This window comes from Prunus mume, linkage group LG1 (genome assembly GCF_029339155.1).
Source record: "Prunus mume cultivar Tortuosa linkage group LG1, ASM2933915v1, whole genome shotgun sequence".
Classification (NCBI taxonomy): domain Eukaryota; kingdom Viridiplantae; phylum Streptophyta; class Magnoliopsida; order Rosales; family Rosaceae; genus Prunus; species Prunus mume.
In genome coordinates, this window is record NC_142698.1 from 11,947,288 (window position 1) to 11,965,327 (window position 18,040).

Here is an 18,040-nt window from a genome sequence, read left to right on the forward strand (position 1 = left end):
TATTAGATTTCTATATGGAAGAAGAGACCTTGAGATTAGTGGTCTAAGACTAGAATTAAGAGTGCCATTGGTCAACACAATTTCCACCATATAAATGAGTCATATATTTCTGCCTAAACCCCACCATGAAGTAATTGTTGAAAAAGAAAGACAATACATGACAACCACAAGATAAGTTGGGTATTTGGTTTTGAATTGAAGGGGGCCAGATTTGGCTCACTCAATCAAAGTCTCAATTTGATTTCCCTCCTCCAATATCATTTATATCGAAGAAATAAAATTCTCTTGAATAGGATTTAGTGTAATTAAACAATCAAATCCAAACTTTCGCATGTAATAATTGATTAGTTTCTTTTTTCCTCGTTTGCTATACAAATGGAACGATAATAAGATGTATATAGTGCATTTTCCATAACTTTATAGTTCAAAACTCACAAGAAGTAGCTACCCACCATTTGAAGAATAAAGAAAGTACGATTCTTGTCATTACTTGGCCTACTCTTTATAAATACCACATCTTCCTCACTCAAACTCATTATACTTAATAATAGCTAGCAGCCATGGAACAACAACAGATGTTGTTCTACACATTTCTCTCCCTTATCTCAATCCTCTTCACTTTCAAGTTCTTGCTCCAAGGAAAACGACAACGTTGCAAAAACCTCCCACCAAGCCCACTCTCTCTCCCAATCCTCGGCCATCTCCATCTCCTAAAGATCCCCATCCATCGAACCCTCCAACGCCTCTCACAAAATCACGGCCCCGTAATCTCTCTCTGGTTTGGCTCACAGCGTGTGGTCATAGTATCATCCTCGTCCGCAGCCCAAGAATGCTTCACCAAAAATGACATCGTCTTAGCCAACCGTCCTAGCATGCTTATAGGCAAGCACCTAGCCTACAACAACACCACCACCGCCACGTCCCAATACGGTGACCACTGGCGCAACCTCCGCCGCATTGGGTCCACCGAGATCTTCTCAACCTCTCGGTTAAACGCATTCTTGAATGTCAGAAAGGACGAAGTCAAACACTTGCTGCTTAAACTTTCAGAAAATGTACGTGATGATTTTGAGAAGGTGGAGCTCAAGTCTATGTTTTATGAGCTGACATTCAACATCATAATGAGAATGGTGGCCGGGAAGAGGTACTACGGCGAGGATGCATCGGTGGACAAAGAGGAGGCCAGGCAGTTCAGAGAGATCATGAAGGAGGTTTTTGCTTATACTGGGGTAGCGAACCCGGTTGACTTCTTGCCCGTTTTGAATTGGGTTGGGAGTGAACGTGGGTATGAGAAGAAGGTGATGAAGCTGGCTAGGAAGACGGATGCGTTCATGCAAGGTCTCATTGATGAACACAGGAGCAAGGATAAAAATGGTAGCACAATGATTGACCATTTGCTTTCTCTGCAGGACTCACAACCTGAGTATTACAGTGACCGAATTATCAAGGGGCTTATTCTGGTTAGTCCAAAAGTCTTTATATTTCAAGAATTTATTTTAGAGCATGGTTTGGTTCCTTAAAGTTAATGAGGAGCTCTCCTTAGAACAAATGAAATCTAGACATTTGTCAAATTCCAAAAAAGGAAAAATTAAAGGAATTCAAAAGTAAAAAAAAAAGTTAAAGAAATTTGATAACTGTCAAAATCTCATTTATTTTGAGAAGCTCCTCAATTTTAAAGACCCATATTTTGACATAGTGATGTTCAAAAATGACTTTCTCTAGCCACATGAAGTTTTATTTATAACACTCAAAGAATAAATATTTTCAGGACATGGTGCTGGCGGGTACTGACACATCATCAGTGACACTAGAATGGGCCATGTCCAATTTGTTTAACCATCCGGATGTGCTAAAAAGAGCAAGAGCTGAACTCGAGGTTCAATTAGGCCAAGAACACTTGGTGGACGAACATGATATCTCTAAACTGCCCTATCTTCAAAGTATCATATCAGAGACTCTTCGATTGTACCCAGCGGCACCGATACTACTACCACATTTCTCATCAGATGATTGCACTATTGGGGGATACAACGTACCACGCGGTACCATGGTATTGGTCAATGCATGGGCTATACATAGAGATCCAAGGTTGTGGGATAATCCTGAAAGCTTCATACCCGAGAGGTTTGGGAGTGGTGATGATTTGTCAAGCCAACCCATGCCATTTGGATTGGGAAGAAGGTCTTGTCCAGGATCGGGCCTTGCCCAACGTACGGTGGGCTTGACGTTGGGATCATTGATACAATGCTTTGACTGGGCGAGAATTAGTGAGAAGGAAATTGATATGACAGAAGGTAAAGGCTTCACAATGCCTAAAGTTATGCCATTAGAGGTCATGTGTAAAGCACGCCCGATTATCAACAAGGTTCTGATAGTTTGATGTAGAACTAATAATAATATCCAGCATTGCGAAGCATTATCATTTTGGGAATTATTTCAGTTGTATGTTTTAGGTCACAGCGAGTATTTTATTTGGCAAGTAAATGCATGAATTGTGTCCCAGTTGTATCATTGTTAGTATATACAATCATGGAAGACTTTGGGTCATGAATAAATCGAATCGGTATTTCCTGTAATATCATGTACATGTAAAACGAAACTCAATTTTCAAGTGTCAGTAAATTGTTCGTAATTATGTATTCAAATGTGAGGTTGAGTTTTTCCAATTGTCAATGGGTTAGTTTCATGAGAACCCGCAGAAGAATATTAGACTTAGCACAAACTTGAAAAAATAAAAAATTGGAGGCATTACAGGTTGCTGCAACCTGCTCACTAAAATTGGAAGCAAGTTAAGTTTCACAATGTGTATATTATAAGATTGTTAACTTCCTTTCACGGCCACACCTCCTTGCCACAAGCAAAGCACAACGGCCAAAAGGAATATTCAATTCAATAGAGAAAAAAACATATAGAATGGAAAGCAGTACCTATAACTCTTTATCAATGAGAAATTCTGCAATGTGAATGGTATTATCATTTTGGAGAACATTAATGAAAAATAAAACTGAACGGTATAAACCATCATATATCAAATGGAAGAAGCTTTGAGATAAAGAGGTTGGCCTTGTATTCAAATAGCCTTTTCACATAGAATTGCTTGAGAGCAGGTGTTCCATAAATTGATTATTAACTTCAATAAATTGCACAAGTTGGCCCCAAGAACTATCATCTAAACATAAAAGTTTATATCCAACCCAAAAAGTAATACAAACATGATCACTTGAATGAGAAGTTCCATGACAGCAAAACAAACACCACCAAAGATGTTAAATCCAAAGTACAGCAGATGGTCCAACTTCGAGACTGACATAAACGAACAAGATTACTCCATTAAAAACCTGCAATTCAAGGAAAAAAAAACGAAACAGAAAAAATGAGAGTACAATTCTAGTATGGTTTCACTACAACCACAAGAACAATTGAGAAACCAAATGAATAGCTCATTAGCTAGATTTTTCTTTTTCTACCAATAACAGCAATTGCTTTTCTTTTTTGTTGTTGATGTATGTGTTCAAAATCCTTGCTCCTAATTGATTTCAAGAAGGAAAAAAACCAGAATTTGATTCGTCTATGCTTCTAAGAACATTATAATTATAGGATTATTTTATATGCTTCTATTGATTAAATGAGTGTATAGTATCTTTATATGTGCACAGCTTGTTAGAGAAATTGAATAAACAAACTCTGTGGAGTGCAGAAAAGTGTAGGATCAGATTTTGATCAAATCAAGAATTGCCCATTAGAACTTATATCAAGAATTCATAATTAGAACCCAAATCAAGAATTTACCATTACAACACAAATTAAAAATTGCCCATTGGAACTTATATCAAGAATTCATCAATGGAACCCAAATCAAGAACTACCATTAGAACCTATATCCAGACTTCATCATTAAAACCGAAATAAAGAATTACCCATTAGAACTCAAATCAAAACTTATCACAGAACTCCCAAATCAATAACCCATGGCTCAAATTTTGAAACAACCCCACCTAGGAATAACCCATTGTCATTCACTCGAAATCAACAAACCCACAAGAAATCAGGTGTAAAACCCATTGCAGAAATTGGTCTCTCAACCTTGCCCATAAATTGTCAAAATCAAAAGCCCATCGCAGAACCCCAATTCGAAATTCACAACCCAGATTTAGAACGAAACATAAACACTGCTATGGATACACCTACCTGATTGACATAGAATTCTGGCACGCTCAACTTGAGATGGCAGCTCTTCCTTCGTCTTGGAAGGGTGGGCTCTTCGTCTTCTTCGTGCGTGCCTTATTCTTCAGCCATCGCGTGTTTTATTGTTTCGATCGGGTGTTTTATTTTTTCGGGTCTGGAGTGTTAAAACGGGTTAAAACATTTAAAAGAATCACAGCCACACAAGCTCATTAAAAGGGATCTAATGGCTGAGCGCCCCATCCCTCAAATAACACTATTTGAGGGATCCCTCAACTGAAAGGGACTGTGTATATATATATATATATATATTGATCATATATGGAGTAAGGCCTCATTTGACACAACTTCCAAAGGAAGAGGAAACGTAGGTCCTTTTTGGAAAACGAATCAGATTCACAAATCATAATTCTATTGGACAGTCTTCCTATCAATTCAGAGTTGCTTAAAATGAAATTATGAGTTTTGGTTTATACCCAGATGCGGGAGTGCTCAAAACACTCGAATCCAACCCAAAAAAAATAAAAATAAATCATAGGGTTGTTGTTTTCATAAAATTGCCCCAAAATTAGCTCTCCAAGACTAAATTGTAACCAAGGTCTAAAATATTGATGATATCGGAAATATCGGTAGTCCAAAAATACTGAAATTTTGATAGAAATATCGGAATATTATTGATATCGATAAAAATTGAATAAAAACCATAGAAATTGTAAGAAAAACTTGATTATTTTTTTTGTTGTTGAAACTTTGAAGGATGTTTATTTAGTCAATTATCTATTAGTTTATCACAAAAGTTGGAAGGAAATGCATTGCATGATGGGTTTAACAAATTTAAGTTGATTATATAGTGAACTGACAAACATTATGAGTGTAGAAAATATATAGTAATTAATGAAAGAAGATTAAACACACCATAATCATTTATATATAACAATTTACTACAATATTTTACACTTTATACATTGTACGGTAAGATACATAAGTGACTTAGTACCACATAGAGTTAAGGATGACAAAAATCCCTACGGGGGCCAAATGGGTATTGGGTATGGAGATATTCGAACTTGAAAAATCCCCGACGGATATGGAGATGGAATGGTATTGGCGTCCCCATCCTCGAACCTGACTCAAATATATATATATATATATATATATATATGTTGAGGCCCAAAAAATCTAAGGCTGGACCCAAATATATTTTCGGCCCAGTACAACACCAAGCGGAAAATCTTTATTTAAGCAACATGCTATGCTACAAGCTTAAGTGGGCTCAAGTCACTCGAATGTCTGAGGCTTACTGAGCAGGTTGTAGTATGAATGGTTACGAGCATTCACGAGGCCCATTAATGGGCCAAGAAGTGAAAGTTTTGGGCTGCTTGGAAGCACCAAAACTCGAGCCCATTTCTTGAGCCCAAACATATGGGTAAGCATGAGAGAGAATGAGTGACCCAATAGCTTAGGAAAATATCCAATAGCTTGCAAACACTTGAAAAAATCCCACATCAACCAAAATATCCAGCACCTTGATCAAATAGGCTGTTTCCGACAGCTTGAACAAACTCAACAGCCATTGGAAACAAGATACCAATAGCCCAGTCCAACATCGTGGAAAATATCCAGCATATCTATCAAAACCATAAAAGCTAAGCAAACCCATGTGCTGATCACCTTTTGACTAGCACCCATACCCATTCTTTCCTCTTCAAGCTTTGGTGAGAAAACAAGAAGCAAAAGTGGGTGGCTCCTCACCTATATGGAGAAGTCCAGCTACCTAAGGACCTTGGAACTCCAAAAAGCTTCATGCCTACATGCTCAGGCTAGGGAAGTTTCACCAAATAAGATGGAATAGAAGAAAGTGAAGGAAAAGGGGATAGGGTGGTTTGATAAAATTAAGGTTTTCAGTGCCTATAAAAGGAGCCACTTTCTACCCAGCAAAGACAACTCACCTTAGTTGCTGCAAGCCTCCCAGCAACCATGAGAATTCATCGAAGGCAAGCATCCCCTCTGGAACCCTTCAATTTCATTCTTTGTTCTTCCATCTTCCTTATTTCTCTCTCTCAAAACCTACGTCCAGAGAGAGCAAGTATCATCTTTTATCTCTGGAACCCTTCGATTTCAAGCCTTGTTCTTCCATTGCTTCCCATTTTCTCTTCTGTCAAATCGCCTAAGAGCTTGACGAAGCTTTAAATCAAGATGCTGGAAATATGCTAAAGCCACCCAGGCTTCCATCTTCTTCCTCTCTTTCTATAAACACACATCCAGAGAGCAATCATCATCTTTCATCCCTGAAACTCCTACAATTTTGAGTCATATTCCTTCATCTCCTCTCATCTTCTCTTTTGGAAATTATAGCTTTTTCTCTCTCTCATGCTAAACTCATGAATGTTCAGCTTCCATGCCACAAGTTTCTCATGTCAAACCAAAAATTTATCTGTAAGCGACTGTTGGTTTCATTGGTGAAGAAGACCAAAGTGTTTCCTAAGGCTCAACTACCCTTTCAAAACACTATTGGGGCCTGATCCTTGAACTCATACAGAGAGACAGCTTCACATGTTTCTCTTTTTCGGCAGCCCAAGCCCATTTGTCAGGCTGCTGGAATAAAAAGACTCCTACAATATGTTTATATTTAAATAAATAAATATATAATTATAATATTTATGTTTAACCCTAAGTTAATCTCCCTCTTCTAATTCTTTCTAATCCTCTCTGGAATTTCATATTGACGTGTTTTTGAATAGGTGAGTTGAACTTTATAGTTAATTTGGATATGTTGAATGATAATTTAAGATGAAACTTAATGTTAATATGTATGATAAATATTTTTTATGTAAAATAAATCGGGGATTAGGGGCAGGTATGAAGAATAGTCCCCGACGGAACGGGACAGAATTCCCGAAACCTATTAAATGAGGATGGATTCAGGGACGGGGGCGGGAATGGTATTGTCATACCCGGCTCCTTCCCGACCCGTTATCATCCCTACATAGAGTTCCCCTATGCGTACTATCACAAAAATATAAGCAACATGGTGGTTAAGGTGTTGGAGAAGTGAAATGACAGGGATTTGAATTCCCTTTGCGTGTGTGGTTTGTGTTTTTTTTTTCTTTTCCATTACATCGATATTTTCTATATTTTCGATATTATAGTGATTTTTTGACAAAATATTGCAGAAGTGTGAGCGAAATTATCGACATTGATATTTTCCAATATTATCATCGATATTATCGATATTTATACGATATGTGTATGGATACGTTCCGAAATATCTGTGATCCAAAAAAAAGATAATATCCTCCATATTTCATCGTTATTATCGATATTTTAAATTATAATTGTAACAACCACCATATATTACCACAAGAGAGAATGAGAGATAGAGAAGGCTTGGATGGTAGTGAGGGGGATAGGGGGTTGATGTTGCTGTCGGCAGGGTGGGGGGCTCACGTTGGCTATTGTTAATGTTTTTAGCCTCTTTTTTTTTTACCCCTTTAAAAACAAATATGTACATTTACCATTAGCAGGGTAATTTCTTTTTTTCTTTAAGTTTTTAGAAGTCATTTTATAAAAAGGTAAATTTATCTTTAAAATTGTAAAAATCAGCTGAATGTAAATAAAATAAATTCATTTTAAATTTTAAAAATCGAACAGGTGGAAAAATAGAGATGTGTGAAACTAGCAATACTCAAAATGAATTATTGGCTTGTTGGGTTGAATCTCCACTACTTCTCTCTCATATACATCGTCATCCACATATTTGTCACTATACTCTTTCACATCCTGTCACATTAATTGAAGATCAAATATGATCCTCGATATGACACTGGAGCATTTGGCTTTACCTTCTATCCAACATTTTCACAAATATAGAAGGATAGTGCATGACACGCCACGATCATGATATATATCCTCTTCTGGTAGGCTGGGTGTCATGAGGAGAAATATATATATATATATATATATATATGTTTTCAATAAACTTATCCATTGCCTCTCAGTTATTATTGAATATATCTACTTAAACTGACCAACTTCCAACGATGAAAATGGACCTTCAGCAAAATTTTAATTTTTTTTAAATAAAAAACAAACATGTCCTTGTTTGAATTTCAAACCTCATTTTTTACATGTTAAATTTTGAGATATTTAGTTATATATCAATTCTTAGCATTAATGATATAGATAAATCCTAAACTATTTAATTTCTATAAACAAACCCAAGAAAAACCCAAAACAAGACAGTTGGCTCTATTTAATTTTGATTATTAAATTACTTTGATGTCCGGTTGAATGTTTTGGGTTTTTTTTAATGAGGTTTTGAGGTTGGATTTGTTTTAAGAAATCGATAGGAGTTTTGTAATTTATAGGAAGTTTGAAGTTTCATTGTTATGTTGTAAATGAGCTTTGGGTATGTTTTAAAGTTCATTTTATGTAGGGTTTGTTTTAAAATAATTTGGGCCCTTTTATTTGGTATAATAGTGAAACTTCCTTAAATCTTCAAATGAAAATAGACAAGAACAAAATAACTATTATAGCCAAACTTCTTTAAAATAAAATTAGAATATTTAAAAAAAATTAAAAAAAATCTAGAAGTCCTTGCGTAAATTTCAAGCAAACGTGGTTTACTTGACTCAATAGTTTGGTTCCGACATCGGCCAGTCAATGCCGCATGCCATGAAATGCAAGCAAACTGCAAAAGTCTTGTGTGGATCACGTATTGGTTGACGCATGCATTTTATATTCTACGCACTACCTTACGCGTGTGTTACCCAAATAGAGAGGGACGCTTGAATAGTAGAAATACAATAAATGTTGTTGATTCGAAGTTCAAACACCTTATCACTTTGTGAGAAATTGAATCCACATCTTCTAATACCCAAATCAAATCACTTTCGACCAAATAAGTGACTACTTTTATTTGTCAATACAACAATTGTGGCATCCCAAATATCACTCATCACATTGAGAAACTATTTCTTCGAGAAGCCTCTCCCTTGATATATAAATACCAGAGTTCTTCAACCAATTATATAAAGCAAAACCAACTATGGAAGACATCTTGTTTTACACATCCCTCACTCTTATCTTCATCCTATTTACCTTCAAGTTCTTGGTCCAACCAAACCGACGTCGTTACAAAAACCTTCCACCAACCCCACCTTCACTTCCAATCCTTGGCCATCTCCACCTCCTAAAACCCCCAGTCCACCGAACCTTCCACCGCCTCTCCCAAAAATACGGTCCCGTTTTCTCGCTCTGGTTCGGCTCATGCCGCGTGGTCATAGTCTCCTCCCCGTCCGCGGTCGAAGAATGCTTCACCAAAAACGACATCGTTTTAGCCAACCGCCCTCGCTTGCTCTTGGGCAAGCACTTAGCCTACAACCACACCACAGTCGCCGCCGCCCCTTACGGAGACCACTGGCGCAACCTCCGCCGCATTGGCGCCACAGAGATCTTCTCCACCGCCCGACTCCAGACGTTCTCCGAAATCAGAAAGAATGAAGTCAAACACTTATTACTTAAACTCTCACAAAACGCAAGTGACGGTTTTGCAAAGGTGGAGCTCAAGTCCATGTTCAATGAGCTCACGTTTAACATCATAATGACAATGGTGGCGGGTAAGAGGTACTACGGCGAAGACGTGTCGGTCGACAAAGAAGAGGCCAAGCAGTTCAGGCAGATTATGAGCGATGCGTTCTCTTATGGCGGCGCAGCGAACCCAGCTGACTTTTTGCCGATTTTGAATTGGGTTGGGAGCGGTGGATATGAGAAGAAGGTGAAGACCTTGGCTAAGAGGACAGATGAGTTCTTGCAGGCTCTGATTGATGAGCACAAGAGTAAGGGTAAAAATGGTACTACAATGATTGACCATCTTCTTTCCCTGCAAGAGTCGCAGCCTGAATATTACACCAACCAAATCATCAAGGGCCTTATTCTGGTTAGTCAATAATTCCCCTCTCTCTCTCTCTCTCACACACACACACACGCGAGAACGCATTAGATTTTTATGATAATGTTTTCCTTATAGTACAAAACTAAGTACTAGTCAATAATAGTAGGAACAAGGTAAGGAGAAAAAGAAAAAGACAATATAATTGCACAATTCATCGCATCATTAATGTGCCACGTGGCGTGGCTATGCTGTATACACAGATATCAGAATTGTCACGACGAGATCTAGCTCTGGAGGCTGTGAACTAATTTTGGGCATATATTGGTTTCAAAGTCCGGCTGTGTTTTGGGCACTTATTGTTTACCCTGAATATGTTATCACATTCCTATAGGCACTTACGCAACTTTGCAGTAACCACGTTAATGGATATTGCTGGCCTTTTTTTGTGAATCACAATTTAATATATATGCAAAAAGAATTTATTAAAAATAAAAAAAGAAAAACGTTTGCACACATGTCATATTGTTATTGGCAGCAGGTTAGGAGCTCTTACTTACATAATAAAGAGGGAAGTATTTTTCATAATCATTATACCAAAACAAATCAAAATCATTAATATAAGCTACATGAGGATAAAGATAAATTGTTAATTTACCCCTGAAAATCTAATCTTTTCATTTTTGTTTCTTTTGAGATTAATTTACAATATGCATCTTCAGGTAATGTTATTAGCGGGTACTGATACATCGGCAGTGACACTGGAATGGGCCATGTCCAATCTACTTAACAATCCGCACGTGTTAGAAAAGGCTAGAGTTGAGCTAGATGCTCAACTAGGCCAAGAAAACTTAGTGGATGAACCAGACCTCTCTAAACTACCCTACCTCCAAAGTATCATCTCAGAGACCCTCCGTTTATGCCCAGCAGCTCCATTGCTAGTACCTCATTTGTCGTCCGATGACTGTACTATTGGAGGATTCGATGTGCCACGTGACACAATGATATTGATCAATGCATGGGCTCTGCATAGAGATCCTCAACTGTGGGATGATCCTGAAAGTTTCATGCCTGAGAGGTTTGAAAGTGGTGGCGATTTGTCCCACAAACTCATTCCGTTTGGGCTTGGAAGAAGGGCTTGCCCTGGAATAGGTCTGGCCCAACGTGTGGTGGGCTTGACGTTAGGGTCACTAATTCAATGCTTTGAGTGGGAGAGAATCGGTAAGGAGGAGATTGACATGGCTGAAGGTAAAGGACTCACCATGCCTAAAGTTGTTCCATTGGAGGCTATGTGCAGAGCACGCTCAGTTATGACCAAGGTGCTATCTTGATCTATGGATATATATATATATATATATATATAACTTATAATTAATGTCGTAACAAAATAGGTAATTAGCTACAAGACATGTATACTCGAGCATTGTAATTTTGAACAAATATTTTATGTCTTCCAATAAATATTCATTTGACTAGTCCTTTTGGGGCTTCATTCATTTATCTCTTTCAATGTATGCAGGTGGATGTATTCAGAAAATGTTAATCTTTGAAAAAGGACTATGTTAAAAAAACAAAGGAACGAAACAAAAAACGGCAAAGTTAATTTGCGGCTGACTATATTTGGCATCCAAATTTTTTGGGACCAAAGTATCACATTTTTAAGAAACTAAATTATCAAATTCAAAGTCAACAGGTCTAGACTAATGGAAAATAACATTAATTTGCATACTAGTGGTCTCATGTTCGAACCTCTATGACACCTTGACAGTGTTTGTGTGAGAAACCCTCTCTCTTTTCCTAACTTTTGGAGTTATTTTTGCATATTCCGGGTATACTTTGTGGGTGGTGTACCATCAAATACGCTTGAAACATGTGGGTATTTTGTCCAATATGCATAGAAAATAAAAATAAAATATTTCCACATGTCCTATGTATATTGGATGATACCCTATACATGGTTTACTCGGAACATGCAAAAATTTCTCCTAACTTTGGCAAACACAAAAAACACACCAAATCCAAAAGCCAAGTAAAATATAATAATAATAAATTTACCTTATTCTCACAAACCAAACTAAACCCAGAAAAAGCTGTGAGTTCGAAAACCCTAAGCATAATCCTACATGACACTAACAAGAAAACATACATGGTAAAGTCTGTGAACAACTGGGAAAAAAAGAAAGTAAATTGAGACTGAAAAGGCTCTTGTACTTGGTGGGAAGGCAACATAAATAAATTCATAATGGCTTGGGTATTAAAGCATCCACAATGAGCTCCTTAAATCACCTCTTTAGACAAATTTTAGGGAGGAATTAGAAAAATACAACTTCAACCATGCTCCCTATCCACCACCTAAAATAGGGAGACCTCTAGGAACTCTCAAATCAGAGGAGAGAGAAAAAACTTCATAAACTAGAGAGTATGATTGAAGTTCAAATTTTATAGAGAGTTCCTAAAATTATTTTTGTGTGTTTTTAGCTAAATGTTAACTAAAAAGAATAAGGAGCATGATTGTAGATGCTTTTAGAAGCTCCTTATTTTGCAGGACATAAAAATAAATAAAATGATGTCGTTTCATTTACAAATTTAGTCTCCCAGTATATTCAGTCACTTCAATATATTTGGGAGTCTATTAATTTTGGGGTTCGTGCCACTTAGCTCCCTATTGAGACCCAAAAAATCCACGGTTCAGCTTAAATGAATTTCCAGCCCAGTGTGACACCTTATTAAGAAGATACCCGGTTCGAGCACTCGAAATTCGTCATGCACGCTTGCACGGGCCACGACCACATGCCATGCCCAAATAAATATGCCATCCGGCACACTAAGAATTGAAATGGGCCTATAAAAGGCACCGGCTTTACAAGCCCATGCTAATTATCCCGTCAAACATCATATCCATTTTCAAAGACGACAAAATTCAAGCACGCCAAGCGAGAAATCATTATTATTACACATAGCCACGCTACAAGCTTAAGTGAGCCCAAGCCACGTAAATGCTCGGGGCTTACTGAGTTGGTTATGGTATGGATGGCAACGAGCATTCAGGAGATCCATTGATGAGCCAAGAAATGAAAGTTTTGGACTGCTTGAGAGCCCTAAAACTCTAGCCCATTTCTTGAGTCCAAATATGTGGGTAAGCATAAAGAGAGAAATAGGTAGCTCAATACTTTAGAAAATTAGTCCATCACCTTAATAAAAATAGTCCATCACTTCAGGGAGTTAGCCCATTCCCTTAGTAGGCTAACCCATCACCTTAGGAAGGCCCAAACAACCAAGAAAAATATATGCAGGTCTCCAGCACATGCTGGAGACAAAGACTAAGACAAAAGCCAAAGTTGCCCATATATGTGAGCTGCTGGGAGACTTCAGCACGTGGGTAAAGTAAACATCAAGGCAGAACATTCAAAAAACCAGAGGATATTAGCGTACGCAAGAGAAAAGGTATCCTTCGACCAATGCTGTTACCTATCTCCTTCATTCACTAGATTTTGCCATGAAATAAGGGAAGAAAGAAAAAGAGGTGATAACCAAAGATAGGAGATTATCACTGGAGCGGCTGAGAGAAGACTTCTGAACCCCCAAAATATGGTCTCTGTGTATTGGGCAGAGGAGGATTTCACAAAACAAGGATGGATCAAATAGAGAGAAGAGAAATGAAAAATGAGACTTTGTAAAATTGGAGAGAACACATTAGGGTTTCTTGGGAGGAGAAAAGGTATCTTTCAGACCAATGTTGTTACCTATCTCCTTCCTTCACCAGATTTTGCCATGAAATAAGGGAAGAAAGAAAAAGAGGTGATAACCAAAAATAGGAGATTATCACTGGAGCCGCTGTGGGAAGACTTCTGAACCCCCAAAATATGGTCTCTGTGTATTGGGTAGAGGAGGATTTCACAAAACAAGGATGGATCGAATGGAGAGAAGAGAAATGAAAGATGAGACTTTGTAAAATTGGAGAGAACCCATTAAGGTTTCTTGGGAAGGAGGAGCTTTCAGTGGCTATAAAAGGAGGTATCCTCTACCCATTATCTCAACGACAACCAGATCCTGAGAGCAAGCATCATCTATCATCCTTGAAACCCTGCAATTTCGAGCCATATTCCTCAATCTTCTCCCATTTTCTCTAATGAGAAGTCATTCCAGAGCTTGACAGAGCTTTCGTCAGGCTGTTGGTGTAACACCCCGACTCTATTTAATTTCCAATGCAAAGGGTAAAACTAAATTAAATGTGAAATTACGAAAATACCCTTGGGGTAGGGTATTTCGGTCATTTTCTTGTCCGGAAGGATTTTGGGACCACAAGTGGTTTAGTTGCGTAGGTGGTTCTGAGATGAATTCGTGGACGGGCGGTAGGCTTGAATCGGAGTTATAACGAGGTTTTGGCGATGAAATTTCTTTCGGTGGCAAAATTGTAAATAATTCAGAAATGGTATTTGAAAAAAAATTAGATTTTCCATTTTCAGTTTATTCCTTCTTTCTCTCTCTCCCGTGCGTTCTCTCTCTCCATGCGAACTCTCTCTCTCTCTCATCACTGCTTCACCCGAGCGAAACATCCACGCCACCACCACATCCGCCACCCCACCCTTCCGTTGGCCGTCTTAACGCCTTAACGCTCGTCAAGACCCAATAGCTTTAAATGCCGGAAAACTTGAAAATAGCCGCTTTCAAGCTGGTTCGAGCGGACTTTTCCGGTCGTTGCGCCGCCTCCGCCGTCCATTTCGTAAAATTGGTGGGGTTTCTCCTTCTTTTTATTTGTTCTAGCTGCCTGTTGTGTAGGATTGAAACGATTTTGAGGTTTTGGAAGTTATTTTAGAATTGGGTTTTTGGCCGATTTTCAATTCGAAATTCCGGCCAGTTCCCGATGGTTTTGGGTTTGGCCGTAGTTGAATGAAGTGCTCCTTTAGTTGAGTAGGACCTGTAGCCGGGAGGGTGACTTGTGATTTGGAGATTTTCCGTCGCTAGAATTTCTCTGCACACCCGCTTGCTGCCGGCGCGTGTGGCGGCGCGTGGGCAAATGTGGTGGAGCTATAAATCATTCCAGTGTGATCCTTAGGTTGTCACGAGCGCGTAGGATTTCGCGGATCTCGATTCCGAGGTCGTTTGACAATCGAACGAATTATCGCATATTGTGCGTTATTCGGGTTCGATATGTTCCGACCGTTGGATCATTTTCAAACTGAAGTATGTTCCTTTAGATACCTTTAGGATCGTGTAGGATTCGACGGATCGTAAAACGAAGTCCCGGATACTCCGAAAATGCCAACCCTAGGGTGAGGGTTTCAGTAATAGTCCAATGGTGCGATCGTGAGCGATCTAACCGTCCGTTTCGGACCAAACGTACAGGACGTGTATCCTAGACCTCGAAAAACCTATAGGAACTCCCGGGAAGCTAGGGTTTTATTTTAAAGTTCTGTTTTGAAGCGCTTGACGCTCATCGATTTTCGATTTCAATCGTGCTCCAACCCAAAGATATGCAGCAGGGACCCTCTAAGGGTCAAGCTGTGTGGGACTACTTGTGAGTGGACTTTTCTTTTGAAACTCAGTATGATTTCATTCATGGAAATGTGGCATATAGTTTTATTATGTTTATCAAGAATTTATATATGCTCGAATGAAAGTTCGAGGTTTTTATAAAACTTATTATGATATTTGACTTTTGAGAAGCTATATTTACATGCGTCTATGCATGGGGTACGTGATGGTTGATATGAGCTATGGAAAGGTAATATTTGATATGTTAGTTGGAGTGCGTTAAGCACTAATTCATATACCTCCCCTGATCTGATTTTGGTTACGGATATTGAATACTTTTGAAATTATGAGAACTCAGAACATCCTTGAGGGGATGTTGCTGTGGACCCTGGATTTGGGGTAGTCTGCGCGCGTAGGACCGTATTTCAGCGCAAGCTTTGATCGTGTCGGCTGTACGTGCCGGCCGAGAGTTAGTCCCAGTTGGACGGCTCGTTCCCTAGACACATGGTGAATTGAGGAATGGCTCGCCATGTGGACTAGTCAAACAGTCCCCCGGTTGGGTTGTTTTCCCGGTACAATCAAATATTGGTTATATCTATATACTATTATTATGAGTATTATTATTATTATTCTGTTACATCATATGATTAGTATGTATATAATTATATATATATGAATGTTCTTTTGTTTTATTTACCGGTAAGGATACTTCCTCGCCATCGTACCTTTGAGAACGTTTATGAGAGTCTAACCTCTCGGAACTCTTAAGTTGAGTGGTGGGCTTCGTGAAGTATTATTCACGGATTATAGATTTGAGATCCGGTATAAATGTGTTAGTATGTGTTCATATACTGTTTATGATGTTTTGTTATGCTTATGGTTTCCTTGCATGTTTTAATAAAGGTGGGGGTTACACTATTTTGTTTTCACTTGAACTGAACTTGATTTTTGTCCACTCACAACTTTCTTTTTGCGCCCTCGGCCAAGAGCGACGAGCTTTGCAGTTGAGCCGGACGGGTGCATCTTGGAATTCGAGTCTTCGTAGAGACTCTTGGTACCTTTTCCTTTCAGCTTAAACGATACTTGGTTGTATTTTGAATTCCGTAGATATGCTCTGTATCACCCACTGAGGGTTTAAATTTTGTGAGGCCTGTAGGCCTTGTTTGTAAATTATTTCATTGCTTGTAAAGCATGCCGCCATTGATTGTATTTAATCAGAAATTTTGAACAGTTGAAATTGGGAAATGTTCAATTTACAAGGAGACTCACAAATTTTTGGTAGAAAGTCTCATCTTTAGTAAGTGGGCCCAGATCGGATGATGTCGGTAATTAGGCTGGTCCGTCCCGTGTTTCGAGGAATTTACGGGTCTGTCGAAACTACTCAACACACCTATTGTTCTTCCCCCACCTCTCTCTCTTCAATGAACTCTCTTAATATTTCCTTCCTATCTAATTTAAAACCCCTGTTTCTCATAGGAACTCACAACCCTCTCTCTCTTTAATGCTAAACTCATGACTGCTTTGCTTCCATGTCACAAGGTTCTCATGCCAAGCTAAGAATTTATCTATAAGCAATTGTTGGTTTCATTGGTGAAGGAGACCAAGGTGTTTCCTAAGGTTCAGTTACTCTTTCGAAGCACTTTTGAGGTATGATCCTTGAACTCAGACTCAGGGGCAATTTTTATACATTTGACTCTTTAAAGCAGCCCAGGCCCATCAATAGATGCTGGAACGAAAAAAGCCCATACACTCCCAAAGCATTCATTGGCAATCAAATATTTTGTGTAATCAAAAGAAGCTTTGTCCCACAAACTCATGCCGTTTGGGCTTGGAAAAAGGGCTCGCACGTCAGCAAGCATGGCACAACGTGTGGTGGGCTTGACTTTGGGGTCATTAATTCAATGCTTTGAGTGGGAAAGAGTGAGTGAGAAGACGATTGACATGGCTGAAGGTAAAGGAATCAAACATGCCTAAAGTTATTCCCTTGGAAGCTATGTGTAAAGCGTGCCCTATTATGAACAAGTTTCTATCTTGATCTATGGATATAATATGTTAGAATGGGCTTATTTGTGGAAATCCCTATAGTAAATGTTTGAACGAAATACATAATTAGATGCAAGACATGCATAGTCGAGCATTGTAATTTAGAACAAATATTTTACCTCCTCCAATAAAATCATTTTGCTAGGTAGCATGGATAAGGTATTGTTGAAAGGATTGATTCCTTTTGGGGCTTCAATCATTTCTCTCCTCGAATGTATGCAAGGTTTATTTACATCGTCTATCGTAGTTTGTTTAGAATTTTGTAAACACTACAAAAAAAAAAAAAAAAATGGCAACAGTCACTATTATTTGGTGACATTTGCTGGGGTGACTAAATGCTTTACTCACCAAAAAGGCCTTTTGGGGTTACAAAATATGGTTCTCCTCCAACCCAATAATAAGACCATCTCCAACCATTGGGGTGGAAACCCAAATTTTTAGTTTTGAGCC

General features: G+C 38.5%; 2 protein-coding genes and 1 long non-coding RNA gene across 3 annotated transcripts; 2 read left to right on the plus strand and 1 right to left on the minus strand.

Annotated features, from left to right (window-relative positions):
• Positions 1-528: 528 nt before the first annotated feature.
• LOC103337257 (cytochrome P450 81Q32-like) lies at positions 529-2,573 on the plus strand. The gene is made up of 2 exons (XM_008240420.3): positions 529-1,460; positions 1,769-2,573. The coding sequence occupies exons 1-2, from the start codon at positions 561-563 to the stop codon at positions 2,378-2,380; spliced, it is 1,512 nt and encodes a 503-aa protein (XP_008238642.2). The 5' UTR covers positions 529-560; the 3' UTR covers positions 2,381-2,573.
• Positions 2,574-3,064: 491 nt separating this feature from the next.
• Positions 3,065-4,468, minus strand: LOC107881389 (uncharacterized). The gene is made up of 2 exons (XR_001677994.2): positions 4,189-4,468; positions 3,065-3,338 (listed from the first exon to the last, which is right to left on the minus strand). It is a non-coding gene; the product is annotated as an uncharacterized LOC107881389 (long non-coding RNA).
• A 4,650-nt stretch (positions 4,469-9,118) lies between these two features.
• Positions 9,119-11,568, plus strand: LOC103337275 (cytochrome P450 81Q32-like). The gene is made up of 2 exons (XM_089043817.1): positions 9,119-10,120; positions 10,795-11,568. Exons 1-2 carry the CDS (start codon positions 9,230-9,232, stop codon positions 11,401-11,403), a joined length of 1,500 nt encoding a protein of 499 aa, XP_088899943.1. The 5' UTR covers positions 9,119-9,229; the 3' UTR covers positions 11,404-11,568.
• The last annotated feature ends 6,472 nt before the right edge of the window (positions 11,569-18,040 follow it).

Coding starts and splice junctions, on each gene's coding strand:
- LOC103337257 (XM_008240420.3), top strand. CDS start 561: ATGGAACAACAACAGATGTTGTTCTACACATTTCTCTCCCTTATCTCA. Junction 1,461..1,768: donor TTATCAAGGGGCTTATTCTG/GTTAGTCCAAAA, acceptor AAATATTTTCAG/GACATGGTGCTGGCGGGTAC.
- LOC103337275 (XM_089043817.1), top strand. CDS start 9,230: ATGGAAGACATCTTGTTTTACACATCCCTCACTCTTATCTTCATCCTA. Junction 10,121..10,794: donor TCATCAAGGGCCTTATTCTG/GTTAGTCAATAA, acceptor ATGCATCTTCAG/GTAATGTTATTAGCGGGTAC.